The 25,853-nt window shown below is 35.3% G+C and overlaps 2 protein-coding genes across 5 annotated transcripts in view; both read left to right on the top strand.

The window, feature by feature from the left end:
• Positions 1-5,615: 5,615 nt before the first annotated feature.
• LOC136035302 (ras-related protein Rab-21-like) lies at positions 5,616-22,763 on the top strand. The gene is made up of 5 exons (XM_065716996.1): positions 5,616-5,682; positions 7,186-7,338; positions 20,091-20,258; positions 21,083-21,201; positions 22,363-22,763. The coding sequence occupies exons 2-5, from the start codon at positions 7,213-7,215 to the stop codon at positions 22,580-22,582; spliced, it is 633 nt and encodes a 210-aa protein (XP_065573068.1). The 5' UTR covers positions 5,616-5,682; positions 7,186-7,212; the 3' UTR covers positions 22,583-22,763.
• A 2,698-nt stretch (positions 22,764-25,461) lies between these two features.
• The window catches only part of LOC136035303 (protein transport protein Sec16A-like), a 116,802-nt gene continuing 116,410 nt past the window's right edge, over positions 25,462-25,853 (top strand). For 2 of the 4 annotated variants that reach the window (XM_065716997.1, XM_065716998.1), the window contains exon 1: positions 25,462-25,512. The gene's annotated coding sequence lies outside the window, so the exon portion shown is untranslated. The remainder of the gene's footprint in view (positions 25,513-25,853) is intronic. The other 2 variants (XM_065716999.1, XM_065717000.1) reach the window with 2 other exon arrangements.

Here is a 25,853-nt window from a genome sequence, read left to right on the forward strand (position 1 = left end):
GTTTTTTCATCTCATTTGAAGTTTGCTATCATTAAAAGATATCAGATCTTTAAAAGAACTGATAGATAAGGATGGTGAAATGCTGAGAAAACTATTTGTGTGTTTTACATTTTTTTTTTTCTTTTTTTCTTTTTTTTTTGGCAATGGATATTAAGAATATGCAATACAAAAGTTCCTATCTCCTCAATTAAAAATTTTTGGGACACAGCAATCAATTTTTTGGGACATAGACAAATTAATCAATAGTTTTGTACCAATTTCGCGCCCAGCTGAGATATGTCCCGTTTTTGAAACAAATTTTCTATACCGCATGTACCTAAGCTTTGCAGTAGGCTGAGTCTGAATACCCACACAACACACAGACATGAAGCCATAAAAACAAATACGAAACTACTTGAAAATTATCAAAATTTTGGCTGGTGGTAGTGCACGATCCTTAGCGTACGAGGCAGTCAAGTTTGACAAGTGCAATGGTTTATGTTGCGTGATGTAGCGTGGTCAGTCTGGCCTTTAGAAGTCAGCAGCCCGACTCCTGTTAGTGGTAGTTTCTGTTGGCTTAAGCTTGATTGGATTACAATTTCTTACATACTCTTGTACTAGGTTCTATTTCTTCATTTTTAGTAATTCTTACCATTCCAAAGTTTGACTTAATTATCGATTTTTGATTTCTCTTCGTTTTAGTTAGGTTGTATTTACTAATTTTGGAATACTTAAAATTAAAATTTTTTACTTGACTATTTCAAGTCATATTAAGCTATGTCATTATTATTCTTATAAATTTTGCTAAAACAGCTTTTAAGGAATAGAATCGTAATTTTACAATGCATTTATAATTTCGACTGTTAACAAAATACTATGACAGACGTATAGAATTCCTTTTTTCAGCGACATTGCATTTAGATGAAATTAAATAATAAAAAAAACAAGTTTTTTTTAACTGAAAGTAAGGAGCGACATTAAAACTTAAAACGAACAGAAGTTACTTCGTATATGAAAGGGGCTGCTTTAAAAAAATCATTTTTTATTTAAGTTCCGAACAATTTTAAGTTAAAGTAGGTTTTGATTTTGACCCACCGTACATGAATAATTAAAACGGAATTTTCATATTAATTTTAATGTTTCGGCTAAATGGCTTTTTAAAAATTTTGATGGGATGTTTTTGAGAAAAAAGGGGCGATGGAGGGAATCTAGTCACCCTCTAATTTTTTTGATTACTTATGAAGGCCACTAGAACTTTTAATTTTATTTACGAACGTGTTTATTAGTAATAAATATACTCAATTTACGAATTAACTTACGCAACGAACTTTTATATTCGTATGATATACTACGTATATGAGGGGGATTCACCCCCTCGTCAATACATCGCTCTTTATGCTAAAGTTCAAATTTGTTCCAGTTCTTTAAGAATGACCCTCGAATCACAAAGGCCGTTTAATTAGAATAAATGGCTTGTTTGGAATTACTAAAAATACTTTAGCGTAAAAGGCGAGGTATTGAGGAGGGGCCAAACCCCCTCACATACGTAATAATTGCTGTTCGTTTTACGTGTTAATGTTGCTCCTTACTTTCAGTTGAAAAAAACTTGTTTTTTCATTTAATTTCTCATTGTTTTCTTTTAATAATGCTGGAAAATCCAGCGGCCCTTTCATCGAATTTCTCTTTCCCCATGAAAGATTCCTCCATGGAAAGATCCTCCCACTTAACCCCATCCCCGATCCCCCTAACCTGAAAAAATCATCCCTGAAAACGTCTGTATGCTTCCAATTAACCAATACTATATGTAAACAAGGGGCAAGTTCACAGCTTGCAGCCCTTCCCCCGGGAACTGTGGGGGATTCAGTCGTCCTCAAAGACATGTTAATTAGATTTTCAATTACGCTGAACAAAATGAATATCTAAAAATTTTGATCCGGTGACTCTGGGAAAAAATGAGCGTTGGAGGGGGCCTAGTTGCCCTCCATTTTTGGTCACTTTAAAAGGGCACTAAAACTTTTATTTTCCGTTTGAATGAGCCCTCTCATGATATTCTAGAACCACTGGGTCGAAACGGTCACCCTTGGGAGAAATAATAAAAAAAAAAAATAAACACGCATCCGTGATCTTTTTTCTGGCAAAAAATACAAAATTCTACCTTTTTGCAGATAGGGGCTTGAAACCTCGTCTGTAAGGCTCTCTGATATGCTGAATTTGATTTTGTGATTATCATAAGGATTCTGTGACTTTTAGGTGGTATTTACCCCTTTTTCGAAAATGAGACACATTTTTTCAGGCTCGTAGCTTTTGATGAGTAGGACTAAACTTCATGAAACTTATATGTTTAAAATTAGCCTAAAAATCGATTCTTTTGATGTATCTATTGGTATCAAAACCCCGTTTTTTAGAGTTTCGGTTGCTATTGAGCCGGGTCAATCCTTACTTATAGTTCGGTACCACAAACTGTTTGATTACAATGTTTCAAGGAAACGACATAGTTATGGGACTGCAACGGAGGTCGCACAAGGAGTTGGATCAATTCGACATTTTAAATTTTTTTTACCACCACAAATTTTATTACTTTTGTATAATGCTTTAGTCCACCCATGTATTTCATATGGATGTGTATTGTGGTCAAGCATCTTTTATTCACATGTTAAACGAGTGCAAATTCTTCAAAACAAAGCTATTCAACTTAATGGTGGATACTTGGATAAAGTCAGTTACACTGAAGCATGTTATAGTAAACTTAAAGTGCTTAATTTCGGGCAACTTCCTGACTACCAAGCAGGAATATTCTCGTATCAGTGTTAGAATTGTAACAGTCTCGTGGTATTTCATGGTTTTTACAGAGAAAATAAATCACTTCATAGCTGATTACATAGCTGATCATCACTGATTACAAAAATGGAACCAGAGCAGGTTTTTCTCTCAGATATCTTATGTCCCAAAGTTAAGGAAGTTAAATTTAAGTTGTTAAAAGTAAAGTTAAGTTGATAAAGTTAGTTGTCCTAAAGTTAAAGTTAGATATATGAAGTGGGAATTCGTCCCCCTTGCACCCCAGTTCTAGACTGAGTGTCATTCACGCTTTACTTTAAGCAATAAATATTTTAAATGATCTCATTTCGAAAGGAAACTAATAAAATTAATGCTTTGTCAAATAAAGACTCAAGGCCATATCCAAAGTGAAGAGTTTACCAGAATTCAGCTCAAATCCCTTCCCTCATTGCCCAAAGGTTAGATTCTACTCGTAAAAAACTACAAAACACAAATAAACAAATTTTGATGAGTTTTGTAGTTATTTGTAGCCTTCCTCTAACGAAACATTCCAAACAAATCATCCAGTGTGAAGGGTCTTAACAGGCTTCCCCCCCCTCGCCCAATGTTCATTTTTACTCTTAAAAATGCTACAAAATACATGTAAACAAATTTTGACATGTTTTGTATCCCCCGAACAAATCATACCCCCTCTCCCGAAAACATGCTAGATATGGCCTTATATAATTGTAATTGTTGGAAACACATATTGCTTTAAAGAAATACAGTTGTGAATCTGTAAAATTAAAGAAAAGCAATAGAAAGCACCACTGTTTTTGCAAGCATTGATTAGTCCTGGAAAGTAGTTTTTCTCTGTTGCGTTGCTGTTAATGTTACAATAAATAAAAACCAAAGTAACGTCCTATAGGAAATTGAGAGGCCTAGCCAACGGTTATAAATATATAATGGACAGAGAGAGTACGAATGCAGTTAGAGAGGCGATAACTAGCGAATTGCATTTGGTTGGGGAAATAAATCCTGAAATATTCAATATATCCCATTGGTTTCCACCAAATATTAAGGTGGACGTAAAATTAGCACTAACGCCATCCAATTTCAGTTTGCGAAAGGTAGTTGCAAATGCACTTGATGCATCACTGTCTCTCACCTTGGCAAAGCTTTATGTACAAAAACAGCTGATTTTGAGTTCTGTTGCTTTAGCGACTAACCAATTTAGAGCCAGGGAAAATAATAGCATACTGCTCGTTCCTCATACGATCCCCAATCAACGACATGTTTCTACAGCTTTACGCACCTAAGATGGTTCTTCATGTGTCAGTGATGAAATTCCTTCAAAACGTGCCTTGGCATTTGTAATAAATGCTAGGGACCTATGATTATGGACAAGCTCCCCACACAAATTTAAAATCTTTGGATTTCCCAGTCTTGTGTGTAACGTAAATGGAATCCCATCCTACAATATATCCTTGGTAAATCTTAGGAAACCCTGCACAGGTTTAGAATGGAATCCCTAGACAAATATTCACGACTATTCGAAAATGGAATGACTGATTCATTATTCTCAAAAACCCATAGTAACATTTTAGTAGACTTCGGACACATGAGACATGAGTATTGCTCCAATGGGTACTGTACCTTTAGAGTGCACCTTTGGTGAATCGATGACGGAGACTATTGCATTAATCTCACTAAATCCATTTGAAACCTACTGGGAAATTACCCCTGACGGTAGTATTCACTAGACCCGGAACCATGAACACAAAACAAATAATCAATGCATTTAACTTGGATCCATAAGTGTTAAAATACAAATTCCTTAGCCTTGGTAGCACTCATGGTAGTAGTGGCAATAGTAATAGTAGATCTAGTATTAGTAGCAGTAGTATCGTTAAAATATTGCCTTTTTGGCCAATTGATCGTTCCCCTTACCATTTCCAGAAAGTTCCAAATTAATACATACAGTCATTCCTGAGTTACGCCCTTTTGACAACCCATATGCACATAGCGTGTTTTAATTTGATTCAACACTCCCCTTAATATTCTCTGAAAGGTTCAACTGGGTGTCCATCCTTCTTTTTGGATACTAAAGGTGAAAAGTGCCGACCTTTTTCAATAGCAAAGACTATATATAGACAAGTGTCGAATTGTAAAAACTTACAGCCCATGCTCCGAGGCTTGTGAGGAAGGAGGATGTACAGCCCAAAAGACATAATTACTATGAAAAAGTGATTACCCTTCAGTCACTTTTTGCTCTTAAAAAGGACCTTTAAAAAGCGACTAGAACTGTAAATTTTCGATTGAATGAGTCCCCTCCAAATTCAATTAGACTAATCCCTTCACAAAAATCATCCAATATATCAACAATGGGCAACTTGCACAAGTAAAACCCTTGGCACAGGTGCCAAGGGATTCACGAGCCCCTGAGTTATAATTATTTCACATTCAGACTTTTTTGATTACAATGGCTATCTCAAAATTTTTGTTGGATACATTTTGGGAGGAATGCCTAAGGGAGGGGGGGACTGTTAGTTACCCTCCGATCACTTTTGACTTAAAAAGGGCACTAGAAGTTTCAATTTCCAATCATAACTACGGGTAGGCAAGCAAGGTCGAATAGTGTTAGATTTGGAGTTACGGTTTTATTTATCGCTTGTTTTTAAAGAACTCTGGCTTTCTTTCCTGCTATAACCGTTTCCTACGGTTTTATTTGTCGCTTGTTTTTAAAGAGCTCTGGCTTTCTTTCCTGCTTATTATGTTCTTTTCTGGTTTTTTGGGTTAAAACACTGTCTTGTTTATTTGGCCTTGCTTTCAAAGACCTGGCATATCTTTTGTAGCACTTTGGGCAACACTGCTTTTTAAAGGCAAAATATTTCAAACTTCAACAATATGCGAAGGGTTTAATATAGTCTACTCTGATTACCCATCTCTGTTCGTAAAATTGTTTTGATTCAACTTTATCTTCAGATAGATAATAAATTGGGTATAATTGTAGCTTAAGGGGCTTCGTACTAAATTGAAAATTAGTTTAGTTAACCAAATGAAATTTCCAGCAATGAATCTAGCCTGGAACTAATATGTAACTGTAAGATATTGTTAACGTTTAATGTCTACCATGCTGATATTTTCAGAGTTTATAAGATTAAATACATATCAGTGATAAAAAATGTGGTTTATCCCTCCTCAATTTAGTAAATGGGTAAATGTTTAGTTTTGTTCCAAGTGCTCTAGGGTGCACATTACTGCATATAGCAAGATTCTGATGATCACATATTATTTTGTGTGTCATTATTAGAGAAGTGCATCCATTTTTTAGCTTTTTAAAACCCCCTCCAACAAAACTAAAAATGCTTAAAGTGGGCTTGTACACAGGTAACATTACCTATAAAGTAAAGCATATTGGTCCATGAGCTCTGTGGACAGTAGGACAAGGTCTGTATTCTATATTTATTCAACAAAGAATAGTAAAACTCAGAAAAAAACTCAAACAAGGTTCATTAAATAAATATAGAATATAGACCTAGACTTTGTATATATATATATATATATATATATATATATATATATATATATATATATATATATATATATATATACGTAAGAAAAATTGCCATATATATATATATATATATATATATATATATATATATATATATATATATATATATATGTATATGTATATTTTATATATATACAGTGAGAAAAATTGCCATCTGTAGTTGATCCAGAAATAGTTTTAATTTTTTTCTTTAAACTTGGTTTCTATTGGCTAGTTTGAGCCCCTTTAAGGGCTCACAATATAATTTTCCCCTTGTTTCAGGTTTATTTTTAGTTTTATCACTCTTTGTTGAATAAATATAGAATACAGACCTCGCCCTGCTGCATATAGGGCTCATGGACTAATATGCTTTGCTCTATTGGTAAGAACTCCTTCCAAAGTTTCTATGACAACTCTTTCTCTACAAAATATCTTGGTGAAAAAACAAGTAAATGAAAGCTAATTAAATCTTAAAGTGTGCACACTTTGCTCTTTACTTAGGTTACCTTTTAATTATTTCCACATTGCCTGCTGCAAGTTCCAACTTCATACTTCAAACTGTTCATATGATGACTATTATATGTCCTTTTTACAACTGGCTTAAACCAATGTTTTTTTTATTCTTTTTCAACTTCCCCCTCAATATTCCCATAAGTATTCACCTTCATACCCTTAGCCATAGTTGTAGTAGTAGTCAAAGTACTAATAGTAGACATATAAGTTGCAGTAGTAGGATTAGTAGCTGTACTAACAGTTATAGCAGTAGTACTCCCATTATCCATTGTGAGCTTTTCACATTTCTGATTTTCTTCATTTCTGTCTCCCTATTTTAGTGAGTTGGGTTTTTTTTCTGGTAAAAAAATAAATTAATTTTCAGTTTCTTAAATTGTTTTTAGTTTCTTGGATATATTGAAGTAGCTGTGATGACAGATGTGAAGAAGTACAACTTTAAAGTTGTTTTACTAGGAGAAGGAGCAGTTGGGAAAACCTCTCTTGTGTTGCAGTATGTCCATGGAAAGTTCAGTGAAGCACATGAAAGCACTATCCAGGTAAGCCCTGTAAAAGTATTGTCTTAATATTCAGTGTCTTTGCAAAAATGGGAGTGGAGCTGCCAAATTTCATTGTCCTAGCTTATCTGGAAGTGCATAAACTAGCAAAACCAGGACAGACAGACCAAAAGAATTTGCAATAGCTATATCTCACTTGGTGAATACCAAGTGCCATAAAAACAAAAATTAAATTACTAGATCATTCTAATAATTTTGGCTAACATGTTTTTTCCTTGTTATTGCACTTGGTATTTACCAATAGACATATAGTGATTGCAAATTCTGTTGGTCTCTCTGTTGGTATGTCTGTCCTAGTTTTACTAGTTTAGTCACTTCCAGATAAGCTAGGACGATGTAATTTGGCAAGCGTATCAGGGAAGAGACCAGATTAAATTATAAATATTCGTTTCTCCAATACAACCATCTGGGAGGAATGGGGGATGGTTAATTCAGAAAAATTAGAAAAAATGAGGTATTTTTAACTTGCAAATGGTGATCAGATCTTAATGAATTTTGATATTTAGAAGTATATTGTGTCTCAGAGCTCTTATTTTAAATCTCGACTTGATCTGGTGACATTTGGGGCAGTTGGAGGGGGAAACCTAAAATCATAAAAAATGCTTAGAGTGGAGGGATCAGGATGAAACTCGGTGGGAAAAATAAGCACAAGTTCTAGATATGTGATTGACATAACTGGAACGGATCCGCTCTCTTTGGGAGAGTTGGGGGGAGGGCCAATTCTGAAAAACTAGGAAAAAATAATGTATTTTTTACTTATGAAGGAGTGATTGGAGTGGAATTTCATATTTAGAAGGACCTCGTAACTCAGATCTCATGTTTTAAATCCCGAATGGATCCAGTGTCAGATCCATTCGGGGGGGATCTGACACTGAGTTGGGGGGGGTTGGAAATCTTGGAAAACGCTTAGAGTGGAGAGATCAGGATGAAACTTGGCGGGAAGAATAAGCGCAAGTCCAAGATACATGACTGACATAACCAGAACAGATCCGCTTTCTTTGGGGGAGTTGGGGGTGGGGAAGTAACAGATCCGGTGACATCAGGGGGAGTTGGAGGGGGAACCAGAAATCTTGGAAAACGTGAAAATTGAGGTATCTTTATCTTACAAATGGGTGATCGGATCTTAATGAAACCTGATGTATAGAAAGATCTTATGTCTCAGATGCTCCATTTTCAATTCGAATCAGATCTGGGGATATAGGGGTTGGAGGGGGTGGGCAGATATCTTGGAAACTGGAAATCTTGGAAAATGGTTAGAGTGGAGAGATCAGGATGAAACTTGATGGGAAGAATAAGCACAAGTTCTAGATACGTGATTGACATAATTGGAATGGATCCACTCTCTTTGGGGTTGTCATGGGGGGATTGCCAGTGCTTTTGCAAGTTTGTTGCTTCTGAGCGTGCTAGGACAATGAAAATTGGTAGGCATGTCAGGGACCTGCACAAATTGACTTGATAACAGTCGTTTCCCCGATTTGGCCATCTGGGGGGCTGGAAGGAGAGGAAGAATTGAAAAAAAAATGAGGTATTTTTAACTTACAAATGGATGATCAGATCTTAAGGAAATTTTATATTTAGAAGGACCTCGTGCCTCAGAGCTCTTATTTTAAATCCCAACCGTATCTGGTGATATTGTGGGAGTTGGAGGGGGAAACAGAAAATCTCGGAAAACGCTTAGAGTGGAGAGATGGGTATGAAACTTGGTGAGAAGAATAAGCACAAGTCCTAGATACATGATACGTGATACGTGAATCCACTCTCTTTGGGGAAGTTGGGGGGTGTTGATTCGGAAAATTAGAAAATTGAGGTATTGATAACTTAAGAACGGGTGACCAGATCTTAATGAAATTTGAAATTCAGAAGGAACCCATGTCTCAGAGCGCTTATTTTATATTCCGACCAGATCTGGTGACATTGTGGGGATTTGGGGGGGGGAGAACCGGAAATCTTTGAAAACGCTTAGATTGGAGAGACTGGGATGAAACTTGGTGGGTAGGATAAGCAAATGTCATAAATACGTGACTGATTTAACCGGATTGGATCCGCTCTCTTTTGTGGAGCTAGGGGGGTCGAGTGCTTTGGCGAGTTTGGTGCTTCTGGACATGCTAGGATGATGAAATTTGGTAGGCATGTGAGAGACCTGCACAAATTAACTTGATAAAGTCGTTTCCCCAATTCGACCATCTGGGGGGCTGAAGGGAGAGGAAAAATTAAAAAAATGAGGTATTTTTAACTTACGAATGGGTGATCGGATATTAATGAAATTTAATATTTAGAAGAACCTCGTGTCACAGAGCTCTTATTTTATACTCTGACCAGCACGAGGCCTCTGATCTTCCTTTTAAATCAATCTATTGATTCTTAGAATTTTGCTAGAGCTCATGCCATATGAGCTCTTGGCTCTTCTGACCTCATCACAAGTTTCATATGAGCTCTTAGCTCTTGTCTTTTAGATGTTATACAAACAAAAACTGATGGCTTGAAATAAGATTATTTCCAGCAAAGCGCAATTGCATTCGACCCTCCCTCTCAAAATTCCCCAAAAGCATAGGTTTAATTTTCTTAGGCATAGGGTGCTTGTCACTGCCACAAGTAGTTTCAATCAAAATGAATTGCAATAGCAGTTGTAAGTTATTGCAATCGCAGTCACAAAAACTGTGTCAATGTCCCTTAAAGTTTCAACTTGATGCCCTAAGCCGTTTCTGGGATATTGTTTATATGCCATTTTGATAACCTTCATGTATATAGTGTATTTGGCTTTAGTTTGATCCCCCCTTCCCTTAATATTCCCTTAAACCTTCACCTTAATATCCCAAGCAATAGATGTAGTAGTAGCTGTATTAGTTGAAGTCGAAGTTGTATGCGCATTGCGTCTTTTGGTTAGTTCAACATTCTCTGAAACTTTCAGTCTTATAACTTTAGCCTTAGTAGCAGCAGTAGAAATAATAATAGCTGTTTGTACATAGGGTGCTTTGATTACTCAAACATCCCCCTAAACATTTCCTAAAAGTTTCAACTTAAGACTCTAATTTGTTCCTGAGACAATGCTGATACGAATTTTGACAAGTATACGAATCTTTTTTTTTTTATTTAATTCAACATTCAATGAAAGTTTCTCTATAATAGCCTTAGAAGTAGCAGTAGTAGTAGTAGTGTATGTATAGTGACTTTTAGCTAGTTCAACATCCTCCTCAACATGCCATGGAAGTTTAAACTTACTCTAATACTTTAAGCTATTGCTGAAATACTGATTATTATTGAGTACTGAGATAATGACTATGATCTTAACCTTAGTAGTGATAGTAGCAGTAGTAGCATTAGCAGTATGTACTTGATGGCTTTTGGCTAGTTCAGCATCTCCTTAACATGCCCTGGAAGTTTCAACTCATATCCCTTAGCCGTTCCAATGACATTCTTGATATGCCTTTTTGACAATCTGTATGCACATCGTGCGTTTTGATTTCTTTCAGAAGCTGCTTCAGTATTCCCTGAAAGTTACAATTTAATAACCTTAGAAGTGGCAGTATTAGTGATAGTAGTAGCAACAGTAGATGTTTCACCCTCATGGCCTTAATAGAAGTAGTTGCCATAGTAGTATTATCATGCAAATTGCCTTTTGGTTAGTTCATCCCCACACGATGCCCTGAAAGTTTTAATTTTTGCTAATACTCTAATCTCTTCCTGAGATCTTGCTTCTTATTGAAATATTGATTATAACCTTAGTGGTTTTAGCAGTGGTAATAGTAGTAGCAATATATACATAGTGCCTTTTGCTTAGTTCAAAATTCCCCTAAACCTGCCCTGAAAATTTCAGCTTAATACCCTAGGCTGTGCTGGAGATATTTGCTGATACGCTCTTTCTATAACGTGTATACACATTGTATGCTTTGATGCAGTTCACTTTCTTCTTCAACATTAACTGAAATTTTCACCTTAATACCATAAGCTTTAGTTTTAACAGCAGTAGTAGCAGTAGTATTAGTCATAGCACGTGCATAATGCCGTTTCGTTAGTTCAATATCGCTCTCAGCAGTTTAAAGTTTCAAATTAATAGCTTAGTGTCTACCACTCTTGAGATTCTGCTCATAGGTCCTTTTGAAAACTTGCATGTACAAGGTGTCTTTCCATTTATTTGAACAAAACCCCTCGATATTCCTTGAATTGTGCAGCTCAATGACGACCGGGACACAGGGACACAACTACAACGGGGACGCCGGGGGGCACAGGGGGATATATAAATGACGACGGGGACACAGGGAATGTTCGATTAGCAATCACCATCAACAAAGCTCAAGGGCAATCATTAGAATCATGAGGTATAACTAAAAAAAACTAAAAAAAGGTAAAAAACTAAAAAAAAAGACCAATTCAAAAACGAATGTATATACAGACCGGGACACCGGGACACAAATGACGACCGGGACACCGGGACACAAGGAATATAAATGACGCCCGGGACACTCAAAGAGAAATCACAGACTGGGGCACCGGGACACAAATGACGACCGGGACACAGGGAATATAAATAACGACCGGGACACGGGGACACAACTACAACAGGGGACGCCGGGGGGCACAGGGGAATATATAAATGACGACGGCGACACAGGGAATGGTCGATTAGCAATCACCATCAACAAAGCTCAAGGGCAATCATTAGAATCATGAGGTATAGATCTGAATACGGATTGCTTTCCCATGGACCATTATATGTTGCATGTTCAAGAGTCGGTAAACCTGACAATCTATTTATATGCACAGACAATGGGACAGCAAAGAATGTTGTATATTCGCAAGTTTTACGTAGTTAAAAATATATATATATATATATATATATATATATATATATATATATATATATATATATATATATATATATATATATATATATATATATATATATATATATATATATATATATATATATATATATATATATATATATATATATATATATATATATATATATATATATATATATATATATTCACAGGTGGGACATAGGGACACAACTACAATGGCGCGTAACGACTTAAGCGCGCGGAGGGGGGGGCTTGGGGGGCGCGAAGCGCCCCCACCAGCTAGGTGTTGGGGTGGCGCGAAGCTCCACCCCATATATATATATATATATATATATATATATATATATATATATATATATATATATATATATATGTATATATATATATATATATATATATATATATATATATATATGTGTGTGTGTGTGTCTGTGTTTTTTTAACTACGTAAAACTTTCAAATATACAACATTCTTCGCTGTCCCATTGTCTGTGCATATAAATAGATTGTCAGGTTTACCAACTCTTGAACATGCAACATATAATCCATGGGAAAAACAATCCGTATTCAGATCTATACTTCATTATTCTAATTATTGCCCTTGAGCTTTGTTGATGGTGATTGCTAATCGAACATTCCCTGTGTCCCGGTCGTCACTTGTGTCCCAGTGTCTCGGTCCGTAATTTCTCTTTGAGTGTCCCGGTCGTCATTTATATTCCTTGTTTCTTGGTGTCCCGGTCGTCATTTGTGTCCCGGTGTCCCGGTCTGTAATTTTTCTTTGAGTGTCCCGGTCGTCATTTATATTCCTTGTTTCCTGGTGTCCCGGTCGTCATTTTTGTCCCGGTGTCCCAGTCTGTAACGTCATAAAGTCTTCAATGGCTCTGGTGGTGCAGCCAGTTTAACTTTTCCTGAGGCCCAACACATTCCCATTGTTTCACCATTAAATTTCAAGGCTTTGCAATAGGGACATTTTAGACAGAGTCCCGATTTGAACACTTTCACTCAAGCTATAATCATCGACTGGGCTGTACCTGAATGCCAGGCGAGAATTTTAAGGTTGCTCTTGTGATTCCTCGGCACGCTTTCTTTTGGTGATTTCTCTTTGAGACGCAAGCCTGTTTTCACGCTGTTGTTGTGATTCCTCGGTACACTTACTTTTCATACTTTCTCTATTAGCCGCAAGCCTGTTTTCACGCTGTTGTTGTGATTCCTCGGCACGCTTTCTTTTCCTACTTTCTCTATTATCCACAAGCCTTTTGGCATAAACTCTTTGAGCAGCTTCCTCGGCTTTTTCTTCTGCCATTGTAGGATTTATACTAAAATTTTTCTTTGAATTAACTCTTTGAGCAGCTTCCTTTGCTGTTTCTTCCGTCATTCTAAGATCTATATATATAGATTTCTCTTTGAAAGGCCTTCTTATATACTTATAATGACGTCATATACATTCGACAAACATGGCGTCAGCCGACAAACAACTTCATGACGGCATAATGCTCAATCCTTATAATGACGTCAAACATGACGTCAGTCGACAATCGACAAACATGACGTCAGTACACAAACAACTTTTTTATATATATATAGATTACCAGCTTACTAGCTTCGCGCCCCCAAGCCCCCCCGCGCGCGTAAGTCGTTACGCGCCTTAATCGTTACGTGCCATTGTAGTTGTGTCCCTGTGCCCCACCTGTGAGTATATATATCTATATATATAAAAATAAGTTGTCTGTCTGTGGATGTGTGGATCAGGTGACGTCATGTTTGTCCGCATATGACGTCTGAATTATTTCACACTAATACAAAATAAGAAAAAAAACTAAAAAAGGTAAAAACTACAAAAAAAACTAAAAAGAAAAAAAAAACTAAAAAAGCTAAAAAACTAAAAAAAAATAAAAAAAGGTAAAAAACTAAAAACTAAAAAAAACTGAAGAAACTAAAAAAGGGCAAAAACTACAAAAAAACTAAAAACTAATAAAAAAACTAAAAAATCTAAAAAACTAAAAAAACTAAAAAAACTAAAAAAAGGTAAAAAACTAAAAAAAAAACTAAAAACTAAAAAAGAAAAAAACTAAAAAAAGGAAAAGACTGAAAAATAAAAGAATAAATATAGAATGAATGAATTATAGAATGAATTATAGAAATAAATGAAGAATAAAAATACAAAAAAATAAAAAAGATAAAAACTACAAAAAACTAAAAAGAAAAAACGAAAAAAAAAACTAAAAAAGCTAAAAAAATAAAAGAAGCAAAAATCTAAAGAAGGTAAAAACTACAAAAAAAAAAGAAAACAAAATAAAAAAAGCTTAAAAACTAAAAAAAACTAAAAAAAGATAAAAAACTAAAAAAACAACTAAAAAAAGGAAAAAACCATAAAATAAACTAAAAACTAATAAAAAAAGAGGAAAAAACTGAAAAATAAAGGAGAAAAAGAAAACTAAAAAAATATAAATAAAAATAAAAAAACTAAAAAGATAAAAACTTCAAAAAAAAACTAAAAACAAAAAAAGGGAAAAAATTAAAAATTTATTTCATCATAAGTTTTCAACTGACGAAATTACAGACCGGGACATCGGGACACAAATGACGACCGGGACACCGGCACATAGGGAATATGAATGACGACACTCAAAGAGAAAGCGACCGGGACAAAAGGAATGTTCGATTAGCAATCAACAAAGCACCGGGACACAAATGACGACCGGGACACAGGGAGTATAAATGACGACCAGGATATAAGTAAAAAAAACTAAAAAAACTAAAAAAAAGGTAAAAACTACAAAAAAACTAAAAAGAAAAAAAAAGAAAAACTAATAAAAAAACTAAAAAATCTAAAAATCTAAATAAACTAAAAAAGAAAAAAAATAAAAAAGGAAAAAAATAAAGGAGAAAAACAAAACTAAAAAACGAATGTATATACAGACCGGGACACCGGGATACAAATGACGACCGGGACACAGGGAATATAAATGACGACCGGGACACAGGGACACAACTACAACGGGGACGCCGGGGGGCACAGGGGGATATAAATGACGACCGAGACACCGGGACACATGGAATATAAATGACGCCCGGGACACTCAAAGAGAAATCACAGACTGGGACACCGGGACACAAATGACGACCTGGACACAGGGACAAAACTACAAAGGGGATGCCGGGGGGCACAAGGGGATATATAAATGACGATGGCGACACAGGGAATGGTAGATTAGCAATCACCATCAACAAAGCTCAAGGGCAATCATTAGAATCATGAGGTATAGATCTGAATACGGATTGTTTTCCCATGGACCATTATATGTTGCATTTTCAAGAATCGGTAAACAATCTATTTATATGCACAGACAATGGGACAGCAAAGAATGTTGTATATTCGCAAGTTTTACGTAGTTAAAAACATATATATATATATATATATATATATATATATATATATATATATATATATATATATATATATATATATATATATATATATATATATATATATATATATATATATATATATATATATATATATATATATATATATATATATATCTATATTCACAGGTGGGACATAGGGACACAACTACAATGGCGCGTAACTAATATGGCGCGTAACGACTTACGCGCGCGGGGGGGCTTGGGGGGGCGCGAAGCGCCCCCACCAACTAGGTGTTGGGGTGGCGCGAAGCGCCACCCCAACAGCTAGTATATATATATATATATATATATATATATATATATATATATATATATATATATATATATATAAAATAGATTGTCAGGTTTACCGACTCTTGAACATGCAACATATAATTGTCCATGGGAAAAACAATCCGTATTCAGATCTATACCTCATTTTTCTAATGATTGCCCTTGAGCTTTGTTGATGGTGATTGCTAATCGAACATTCCCTGTGTCCCCGTCGTCGTCTATATATCCCCCTGTGTCCCGGCGTCCCCGTTGTAGTTGTGTCCCTGTGTCCCGGTCGTCATTTATATTCCCTGTGTCCCGGTCGTCATTTGTGTCCCGGTGTCCCGGTCTATAATTTCTCTTTGAGTGTCCCGGTCGTCATTTATATTCCCTGTGTCCCGGTTGTCCATGGGAAAAACAATCCGTATTCAGAAAAACAGTCCCTGTGTCCTGGTCGTCATTTATATTCCCTGTGTCCCGGTTGTCCATGGGAAAAACAATCCGTATTCAGAAAAACAGTCCCTGTGTCCTGGTCGTCATTTATATCCCCTGTGTCCCGGTCGTCATTTGTGTCCCGGTTGTCCATGAGAAAAACAATACACATTCAGATCTATACCTCATTACTCTAATGATTGCCCTTGAGCTTTGTTGATGGTGATTGCTAATTGAACATTCCCTATGTCCCGGTCGTCATATATATATATATCCCCCCTGTGCCCCCTGGCGTCCCCGTTGTAGTTGTGTCCCTTTGTCCCCGTCGTCATTTATATTCCCTGTGTCCCGGTCGTTATTTGTGTCCCGGTGTCCCAGTCTATAATTTCTCTTTGAGTGTCCCGGTCGTCATTTATATTCCCTGTGTCCCGGTCGTCATTTGTGTCCCGGTGTACCGGTCTGTATTTTCGTCAGTCGACAAGCATGATGTTAGTCGACAAACAACTTCATGACGGCATAATGCTCAATCCTTATAATGACGTCAGTCAATAAATATGCATGACGTCTGTCAACACACAAACAACTTATTTTTATATATATAGATTGCGTTTAATCCGTCTTGTAATCTGTGAATATGCATTATATTCACTTTTGCTGCGAAGCTTAACTGTTCTTCCGGCTTGGATTTGCTTAATGACATTACATATCGTGTTAACATCTCGTTCCATTCTAGGGTTAGTCGGTAACCCCTCGTATTTACTGCTACGTTAGGCACTCTAGGTTTCAATTCGCCACTGCTAGTGCCTTCAATATCCAATAGAGTAAAAGCATCCATTACTAAAGAATATTTTCCTAGATTTTGACACACCGAACTCTTTTTCATTACTGACGAAATCTAAATAGTCACGCGTCCGTGACCTTCAAAACTAGTTTTTGTCGGAGTCACGTAATTAGTCACGTAAGATTGCGTCATCTTCACCGGTAAATTTTGGACCACTATCAATTTTTTACAACCAAGACTTCATCGATTAGCTAACGGACTCTTAACAATCGTGAACAGTCCCTGTTATGTAACAATCAAAAGTAAATAAGCTCTGTTATGCAACAACCAAAAATAAACAAGTCCTATCACGTAACAATCAAAAGTAAACAAACTCAATTACGTAACAACCAAAGACATTCTGAAATAAATAAATAAACCCCTGTTAGGTAATAACCAAAAAGTAACAAACCATATTACAGAACATGCACCTGCATTTCGAAGAAAATTAATAACACCTGCGTCTTGAAGAAGTTTCTTTAAAAAAGTTTTCGGGACCGGGGTTCGAAGGGGGTGGGGTGCCATGAAATAGATTGACCCCTCACTACTGTTTAGGGATTAAACATGGGGAATCATTTTTGAGGGGATAGCTTTTTATGGTTTCTAGGAGTTTATCGTGTTTTTGGTTTGTATTATTTAAAGCTGTATTTTGTTCCTCAAGGTCTGTTTTTAGACTGTGTTTTGTGTTGCTATGGCCCGCAGACTTTTTGCAATAAATCTTATCTATAAGCTGAATAATTGTAATGCAATCAATTATCAAATCAAATACAAATGAAGAGCTGAAATTCCTCCATCTTTAAATAATTTTAAGCAAAATTGTCATTTGGGTATGAAGAGATAGTCATTACAGTCTGGCATATTTATGTGGAACTATACAAAGCATTAGGGCATCTTACACAATTCATATCAAATTAGATAAGATAAGATATTTATTTCAAAACACAAGCCCACATCTAGCACCCACAAAGGGCCAAATTCACACTCCGGAGTCGACAATTCACATGGTTGCACTAAAACTGGCAAAAATGCCACAAACAACAACAAAAAAGAAAAATCATAATGAATAATCATTTATGAGTCAATAAAACTGTAGTAAGTCAATCAAAAAGTTAAAAAGATAAAAACTGGTCAAACTGAACTTAAACAAATGCAAGTCAGAAAAACAATTCAAAGGAACATTAAAAAGGAGAAGGGGGGGAATAAGAAAATAAATAGAAAAAAGAATAAGATGTAAATTTATATGTATAAATTAAAAGTGAATAAATAAGTGAATAAAAAATAAGTGAATAAACACAAAAAAGAGAATGAAATATAAAAATTAAAAGGGAAACTGAAAAAAAGGGGGGAAACAAGCAAACAAGTGCAACAACCAGGGCAGTATCATCAGCCAATAAAAAAAGAGAAACAAAAGGAAGAAACTAGTGGGATATTTTATTCATTTTTTCTGTGATGAAGGGTACAAAAGTTTTTTCATCTCTGGAAATAATGCAGTGAATGGGGGATAAAATAGTGATGGGCTCAGAAACAGGTGGAGGCGGTCGTAATCTGGATGGGGAGTGATCTGAATGGGGAGTGACGCTTAGGGAAAATACTTGCGGTCCGAGGGTTTGTTATTGCATTTTTTGCAAAACGGAGGCACAATGAAACCCTCTTTCGCTCAAGGGTTTCCAAACCCTTTATTAGGAGCAGAGTATGACACCTTGCCTTCTTTAAAGATTATCCGCAATGCTATTTTTTGGATTGATTCAGTTTTTCTTCGAATTGATTCGATTTTTCGATTGATTCGTATTCTTCGAAGTTAGCCACTTTCTAGAATTTTCAGTTCAATTGAATCATTGCCAGAAAGAAAATAGCGCAAAATATAAGGGGAAAAGCTTTTTTTTTTTTTTTTTTTTTTTTTTTTTTTTTTTTTTTTTTTTTTTACGGAAATGTAAGTGGTCGAATGGTTCGGGCATAGATTATTGGAAAAAAATATATGGTGTTTTCAAATATCCCGATTTTTGTGTTTTTTTTTAAATTCTGAAAAGTGATTTACATCTTTTGCTATCTTGCGTCTTTTTTTGTATAATTCTGTCATCTTTGCCATACACATTGGGTTTAGTTGTACCTAATTCTTTTATTTTTTTTAAAGGAAAAGTTTGTATAATTTTTACCTTCAACATTTTTCAGGATGCAGCTTTTTAGCTTTGCTGGATATGACACAAACATTGCTCTCTATTTGGTCTACTGCTCTCATCGTCATTACGAGCTATAAAAAAAATTTCCATTCCCGTAAAGTATTTTCTTTTGGTATACTATATTGCTATTGTATGCCACATACTAGTCTTCGTTTAAGTTGTGTCGATTTTTAAATAGTATACGAATTCTTTTGAACTTCCTACTAAAATTGTTGATGATAGAAATTATCCTCTTTGAACAATTTCTTAATTTCGTCAGTGTAAAGTTTAGCTTGAGTTGTTTAATAGTTGCTTGCTTTTAAGCCTGGATCACTCGTGCTCCTTACTTTCAATGGAAATCTAAGGCCAGAGGTGAGAAGCACTTTGTCATTTGGTGAAATCTCACCTACAAGTCAGTATACTTTTTGTTTCTTGACTGTGTATATTGACTGTACTTGACTTACTTTTGACTCTGTATATTCCTGTCATAAGTCACAAAGATTTTTGCGTAAATTGCATGAAAAAACAGCATAAGTAATAAGGATTTGGGCTGGTGAATTGCTGAGAGGGATTTTAAAATAAACACATTTTCTAATTTTCTAACAAGTTTCAACTTTGTGAGAGAAGGAGGGAAGTGTAAAGCTCACGTATATCTTGTAGTGTTTTTTCGTATTTTTCTCTTTTTTTACGTTTTTTTTTTTTTTTTTGCTTGAAGTGTTCTTTGGCTTAGCCCTACGACAAAAACCGATCGAGGGCTTCTGCAAGCAGTCTTCTTTGAAAACTCTTGAGATATTATTGTTTTTACTATAGCTAAAATCTAATGTTTGTTTTTTAACTTTTCAGGCCTCATTTTTGACAAAGAAGATAAACTTACCGGGAAAGGTGGCAAATCTTGCAATATGGGATACAGCAGGACAAGAAAGATACCATGCCCTTGGTCCTATTTATTATAGAGATTCTCAGGGAGCCATCCTCGTTTATGATATCACTGATAAGGAGTCCTTCAAAAGGGTACGTATAGCGAAGTGGAAGTAATCGATGTTTCGGACTGAATGACGCATAATATAATAAGAAGGAGCGTATGTTTTAAAATTCATGGTATTTTCTTAAAGCTCGCATATGTATTTAATGACATAAGAAGTTTATGGTTTAGTGCAGTTAACAAACACTAATTAGCGAAAATATTAAGTTAGTAAACCAAATTGCAGATTAGTTCAGAAATATCGCTACTCAAGCGAAAGCCCGAGTACTTAATCCTCCCAAATTGAGTTCTTGCATCACCTAAGTGGCACCTCGGTGGTTTTTTTTTTTTTTTTTTTTTTTTTTTTTTTTTTTTTTTTTTTTTTTTTTTTGTCCGTGTAGATTGAACTCTTACTTAGCTGAGAGAGTATTTTTGGCCGGGGGTTCTATTATGATGTTGCTGCTGCTAGGTATCTCAAGAGACTATTTTGTTAAATGGAGTACTAGAAGTGGTTTATGTCAAATTCAAGATGTACCTCAAGTCGAACTTGCCAAATTTTCTTTTTTTATTGACAATTTTGAAGATAATCATTCTTCTGCTTTTGTCTTTTTTCAATATTGTTTCTATGAAATTTGAAATTTCGAAAACGTCAAAGTAGAGGGTGTAACCGAAAACTTAACAGGTAGGTGACATTAGAAGATAGGAAAGATAGCAGAAGATTTGTCAATGGAATAAGGGGTATGTTGTATACTAGGGTCTCTCTCTCTCTCTCTCTCTCTCTCTCTCTCTCTCTCTCTCTCTCTCTCTCTCTCTTTTAAAAAAATATCATTTATATGAAATTTCGTGCTTTTCCCCTTCATTTCTGTCTTTTTAGGTTCAAAACTGGATAAAAGAATTGCGGAAGATGCTTGGAGAGGAAGTATGTATATTAATTGCTGGAAATAAAATTGACCTCGAAAGTGAACGAGCTATAAACTTGGCAACTTGTGAAAGGTTAGATATTTGTTTCTTCTTATGTACTAGACTATTATTATTATTTAACTTTTGGCTTGCCCTATTGATTTAGAGGCCCATTTGCCTTCGGCTTTAATCACTTTAGTGCGGATTTTATTCATGATGATGTACCTTGTTTTTTATACCTGTTTCTGAAGAAATTCAGAATCCATACAAAGCTAGCAAAGTTCACGGATATCAAGGTTTCCAATGGGAAAAAAATTCCAAGACACTAAAGAATAATAACATATCTACTTATTGTACTGTTTCAAAATGAAACGTAATAATGTATACTTTCATCATTATCACAGAGGTATGGGGGAAATTATTAATATATTGCAATTTATTGATAATCTGGCTCTTTAATCCATTTACTATTTTACATTTGGCTGAGAGGGTGAGCCTTTTGTTTTTCGTTTAATTTGTTGTTTTTTTTCAAGCCCTGGATTTTCTTATTCCTCATTTCTATGGAGGCTGTTCTGACTTCTTTCATTTAAGATTGTATTATCCTTGTGTTCTTTTCTTGTCATTGTTCATTTCTGCTTCCTAGGTTTTTTTCTGTTTTCACATTTCTTTAAAACCTTTTTTTTCTGAGAATAATTCCTTGTCAAAAGCTCTATATGTTGTTACCTTTTTTCCAGGTTTTTTTTTATTATTAAAAGTTTCTATCGCGCAAGGTCTGTTCAGATCAAGGAAAAAGGGAAGATGGTCGTATCAATCGCTTTATTAAAATAACTATGGTTAAAATACCTCTTGCCTGTTTTCAAGGATTGTTTTGTTTCAAATTTTCAGTATTGTTATCATGATCATTAATTTTATTTTTATTCTGATTATTATTATGTCTGGCCAATATGGTATTTGATCTTAGAACTGTTAAAAAGGACAATGTTTTGAATTGTAGCTGTTAGTCTGAGGAGAGTGTATTCAAGGGTACCAATTCGTCAAAATTTTGGTGGTGGGTTGGCTAACGGATTGTTTTTATGAAGATACCAAACAATTTTTTTCAAAAATCTTGGAGGATCGATTGCCCTCTCCCTCATTGGCATCCATGAGTGTATTCTGATAATATAATTGGAAAAGAATGTAAATGCTCCTTCTTTTTTCTAGGGTAAGATTTTATGTCTTCTTGCTTAATAAGAATTACAGTGACTTTTATTTTAGCTATGCTGATACGGTTGGAGCTCATCATGTAAGCACATCAGCAAAAATCAACAAAGGCATTGATGAACTCTTTTTCAACATTACAAAACGAATGATAGAGAAGGCCGACGAAAAAGCTTCAAATTCGCTCTGTCGAAATGGTGTGAGTCGAGCCAGTAGCCGTAGGTCAGTGGTAGTAGTTGAAGATGATGTACCTCAAAAGAAAAGTTGCTGTGGTTGACAAATTGGTTATTTTGTGTCCTTTAATTTTCTTTTTTGGAGCTGAATGAGCGGATTTTATGTATTAATGTATATTTAGATGAATTTAAATTAATTTTTGAATATTTAGATGAACTATTTAGATGAATTTGTTAAAACTCCTAATATGTTGCAACAATAAATTGTTAGAGTTTATACATAAATTGCTTTGTTCTATTTTTTTAATGTTGGTATCTATTTGTCAATTTGAAACTAATCGGGTTTGTCATTTTGTCCGTCAAAACCACGACTGTAGGTTGCACCGTCTGCGAGCCCTGAAGGACAGTTTGCGAGGGTGGCTACGAAATTAAAAAAATGGAAATCTGATGTAATAATAATAAGGGTGCGAGAGCCGAAGGCCTGAGGTGCCAATTATAGCAATTCGAGAGGGATTAAATGAGACTTTATTTTTGACAGTAAGAGGCAAGAGTGATTTATAAGGGAGGAGAGGTTGATTGCCATTGCAGATTATAAAAATTATATTTTTTTTGTATGGCCTTTAAAAACCTGTCAGAAAAATTACTGCACCCCCCCCCCCCCCGCCCAAAATTTACTTGAACTGGCTGGGAAGCGGGCCTCAATCCCTGAAAATCCCCCCTGGTAATTCCCATGCACGCAAAATTTAGCAGTCCTAGAGAAAGAAGAAAATATGTGCCTAAAAATCTCGATCAGATGTCCTACCTATGAGGTAACAAAAGGACCAGATATCAAAAACAGTTCTAGGACAGGGGCTGGTTGGTTTCAATTCACTTTCGACTTAAAAAAAGGACTAGAACTCTTAATTGACGATAGAATTAGCACATTCAAAAGGCTCTATGGCCAAGAGGGGGAGATTAGAAAGGAGGAACGGGGATCCTCACTCATATACGGAGTAAATTGTGCTCAATTTGGGATTTAATGTTGCTTTTTACTTTTTGATAACAACAGTGTTGTCCAGAAATATTCCCAAGAATAAAGAGGGAATATATATCTATTTCTACCTCCACCTTCCCCCCCCCTTAGAACTATTGGTGTATTTATATGATGACTCAATGAGAGTTTGGATGTTTTGGCCTTAAAATTCATCCTCTGAGGCATCTGCCCCCTACCAAACTACAAATTAATCAGAAAATCATATTGTAGAGGTTTAGCTCTCATCTACAATTGTTTGGAATCGTGTTTTTCTTTTAACAAATAAAGATCATGGATGTGTTATCACTTTCTAGATATCTACAAGGACCAGATATTAAAAATTTTTTTTCTAGGACAAGGGCTGGTTGGTCTCCAATCACTCGATACTATAAAAAAGTGCTAGGGTTCTCAGTTTCCGATCGAATGAGTATTTTTCAAAATTTTACGACCATGAGGGGGAGGCTGGGGATGAAGGAGGGGCAGCCCCTCTCCTATTGGGGATAACCTCTGCTTGTTTTGGGGTTTAATGTTGCTCTTTACTTTCACAATAACGGCGTCAATAATTAATATTCCTTGAAATCAATAGAGATTGTTTATCAATTCCACCATCCTCTGGGTCTTTTTTTGTTTTTATGATGGAAAGGCACAGGGGTCTTCGGGGTTATTTAACATCAAGGATTTGTGTTGTTTATTGTTGGTTCTTTTGTGTCCCTCATGGATGAACGTTTCGAACCAAGTCTCTTAGAAAATCAGGAGGGGGCTCCATTTAGCTCATCACAATTTAAAGGTTCAATTAATATACCTCTAGGGATGACGTAATCCCCCCTCACAGCCCCTAAAGAACAAGCTATATTTTTTGCAATCCCTCCATTGTTTACAAATAGTATTTATTGCTGGGAAACATGTGGAAATTTTTTGCGGGAAGTTTTCTGTAGTGTAGAGGGGTTTACCAAGGAGAAATGTTTTAGCGGGTTGGAAATTTTGTGTGAAATCTTTCCCTGAATTAATCTGAAGAATTCTTTTTATTTATCTTTCTTTCTCTTTGGATGCACAATTTTACATATGTAGAAAATTTTACGCTGGAAGTATTCAGGACAAAGGATTAAATTATCTGAAAGATTTTTCTAGTGAAAACGTGGGTTAAAACCGTAAGGGTGCTGCATGGTGACATCTTCTTTCTTATTGCGCCAAAATGTTTATTTTAATGCTTTATTTAACTGAAATGACTTGCTTCATAATACAGTGATGTATTATTAAGGAGCGGTATTAGGTCTTTTTGTTCGAGGGGGGGAGAACTAATATTTTTGAAGGGGTACGTCTCAATAGCCATATTTTCTAAGCCTTATTGAGCCGTCAGATGAAAATTGAATGAGTTTTTAGGACTTGTTGTCTAATCCTTTTTAGTTGTGACGTATATTTTTGGTCTATTCCTTTATTATTTGTGCCGGGGGGGGGGGGGAGTACTTTACTACTGGTAACCAACTTGATTCAGGTTATGTTTCCCAATAATAAATACTTTCATATTAAGAATTGACAATTGAGTAGCTTACATTTTTCTGGATGAATCACAAAATCTCCTTAGTGGGTCGGATACTCTCCCCTACCACAAGATTTTGAAAAGCAACCTTTTCAAGATTTTCAATAAAACATTTGAAAAATACAAATATTACTGCTTAGATTTCCATTTTTTTTACATCTCTTATTTTTTACCCCCCCCCCCCCCCCTAAACCTGCATTTTCGTGATTCGGCATCCCTGATCGGTGATCACATTATTCCTTAAAATTTTGAAATAGTGCCTGGCTACCAGTACTTTAGTGATGTAATGTCTTTTCATGAACGACTAAAATTGTTTTCAAAAATTTCAGTGTAATCACAGTTTGAATTTTCCAACTCAATTTATCAGAGCTGTGATGTGATGTAAGCGTGTTTGAGCTATTATTGACATCTAAGAACAATTTTAATGAAACTACTTGGCCGTTGATTTTGGTAGAAGAAACAAAAGATAAGTTTTTACCTTAAAGGTTTGTTTGACTGACAATTTGAATTTTCCAACTAAATTTAGTAAAGGGTGTTCATTGTGGAATAAGTGGCCTTAAACTTTTTGATTTTTGTAATAATCTTTTCTAAGACACTGCTAGTTTGAGGTATATAGCTTCTCTGAATGGAATACATTATTAGGGTAAATGTTTCAATTAGGCTAACTCACTAATGAAATAGCTAAGAGATAGATGTAAACTATTTTTAGAATCAGAATTCTATTTTAAATACAATATTTATTTGTGTCCGAAATGAACTTTACTTGCATCTTCTTTTAATATGCAAATGTAGGCAATAGGCTACACTGAATTGTAGACTGTATGTC

The sequence above is a fragment of the Artemia franciscana genome, chromosome 14 (assembly GCF_032884065.1).
Source record: "Artemia franciscana chromosome 14, ASM3288406v1, whole genome shotgun sequence".
Classification (NCBI taxonomy): Eukaryota; Metazoa; Arthropoda; class Branchiopoda; order Anostraca; family Artemiidae; genus Artemia; species Artemia franciscana.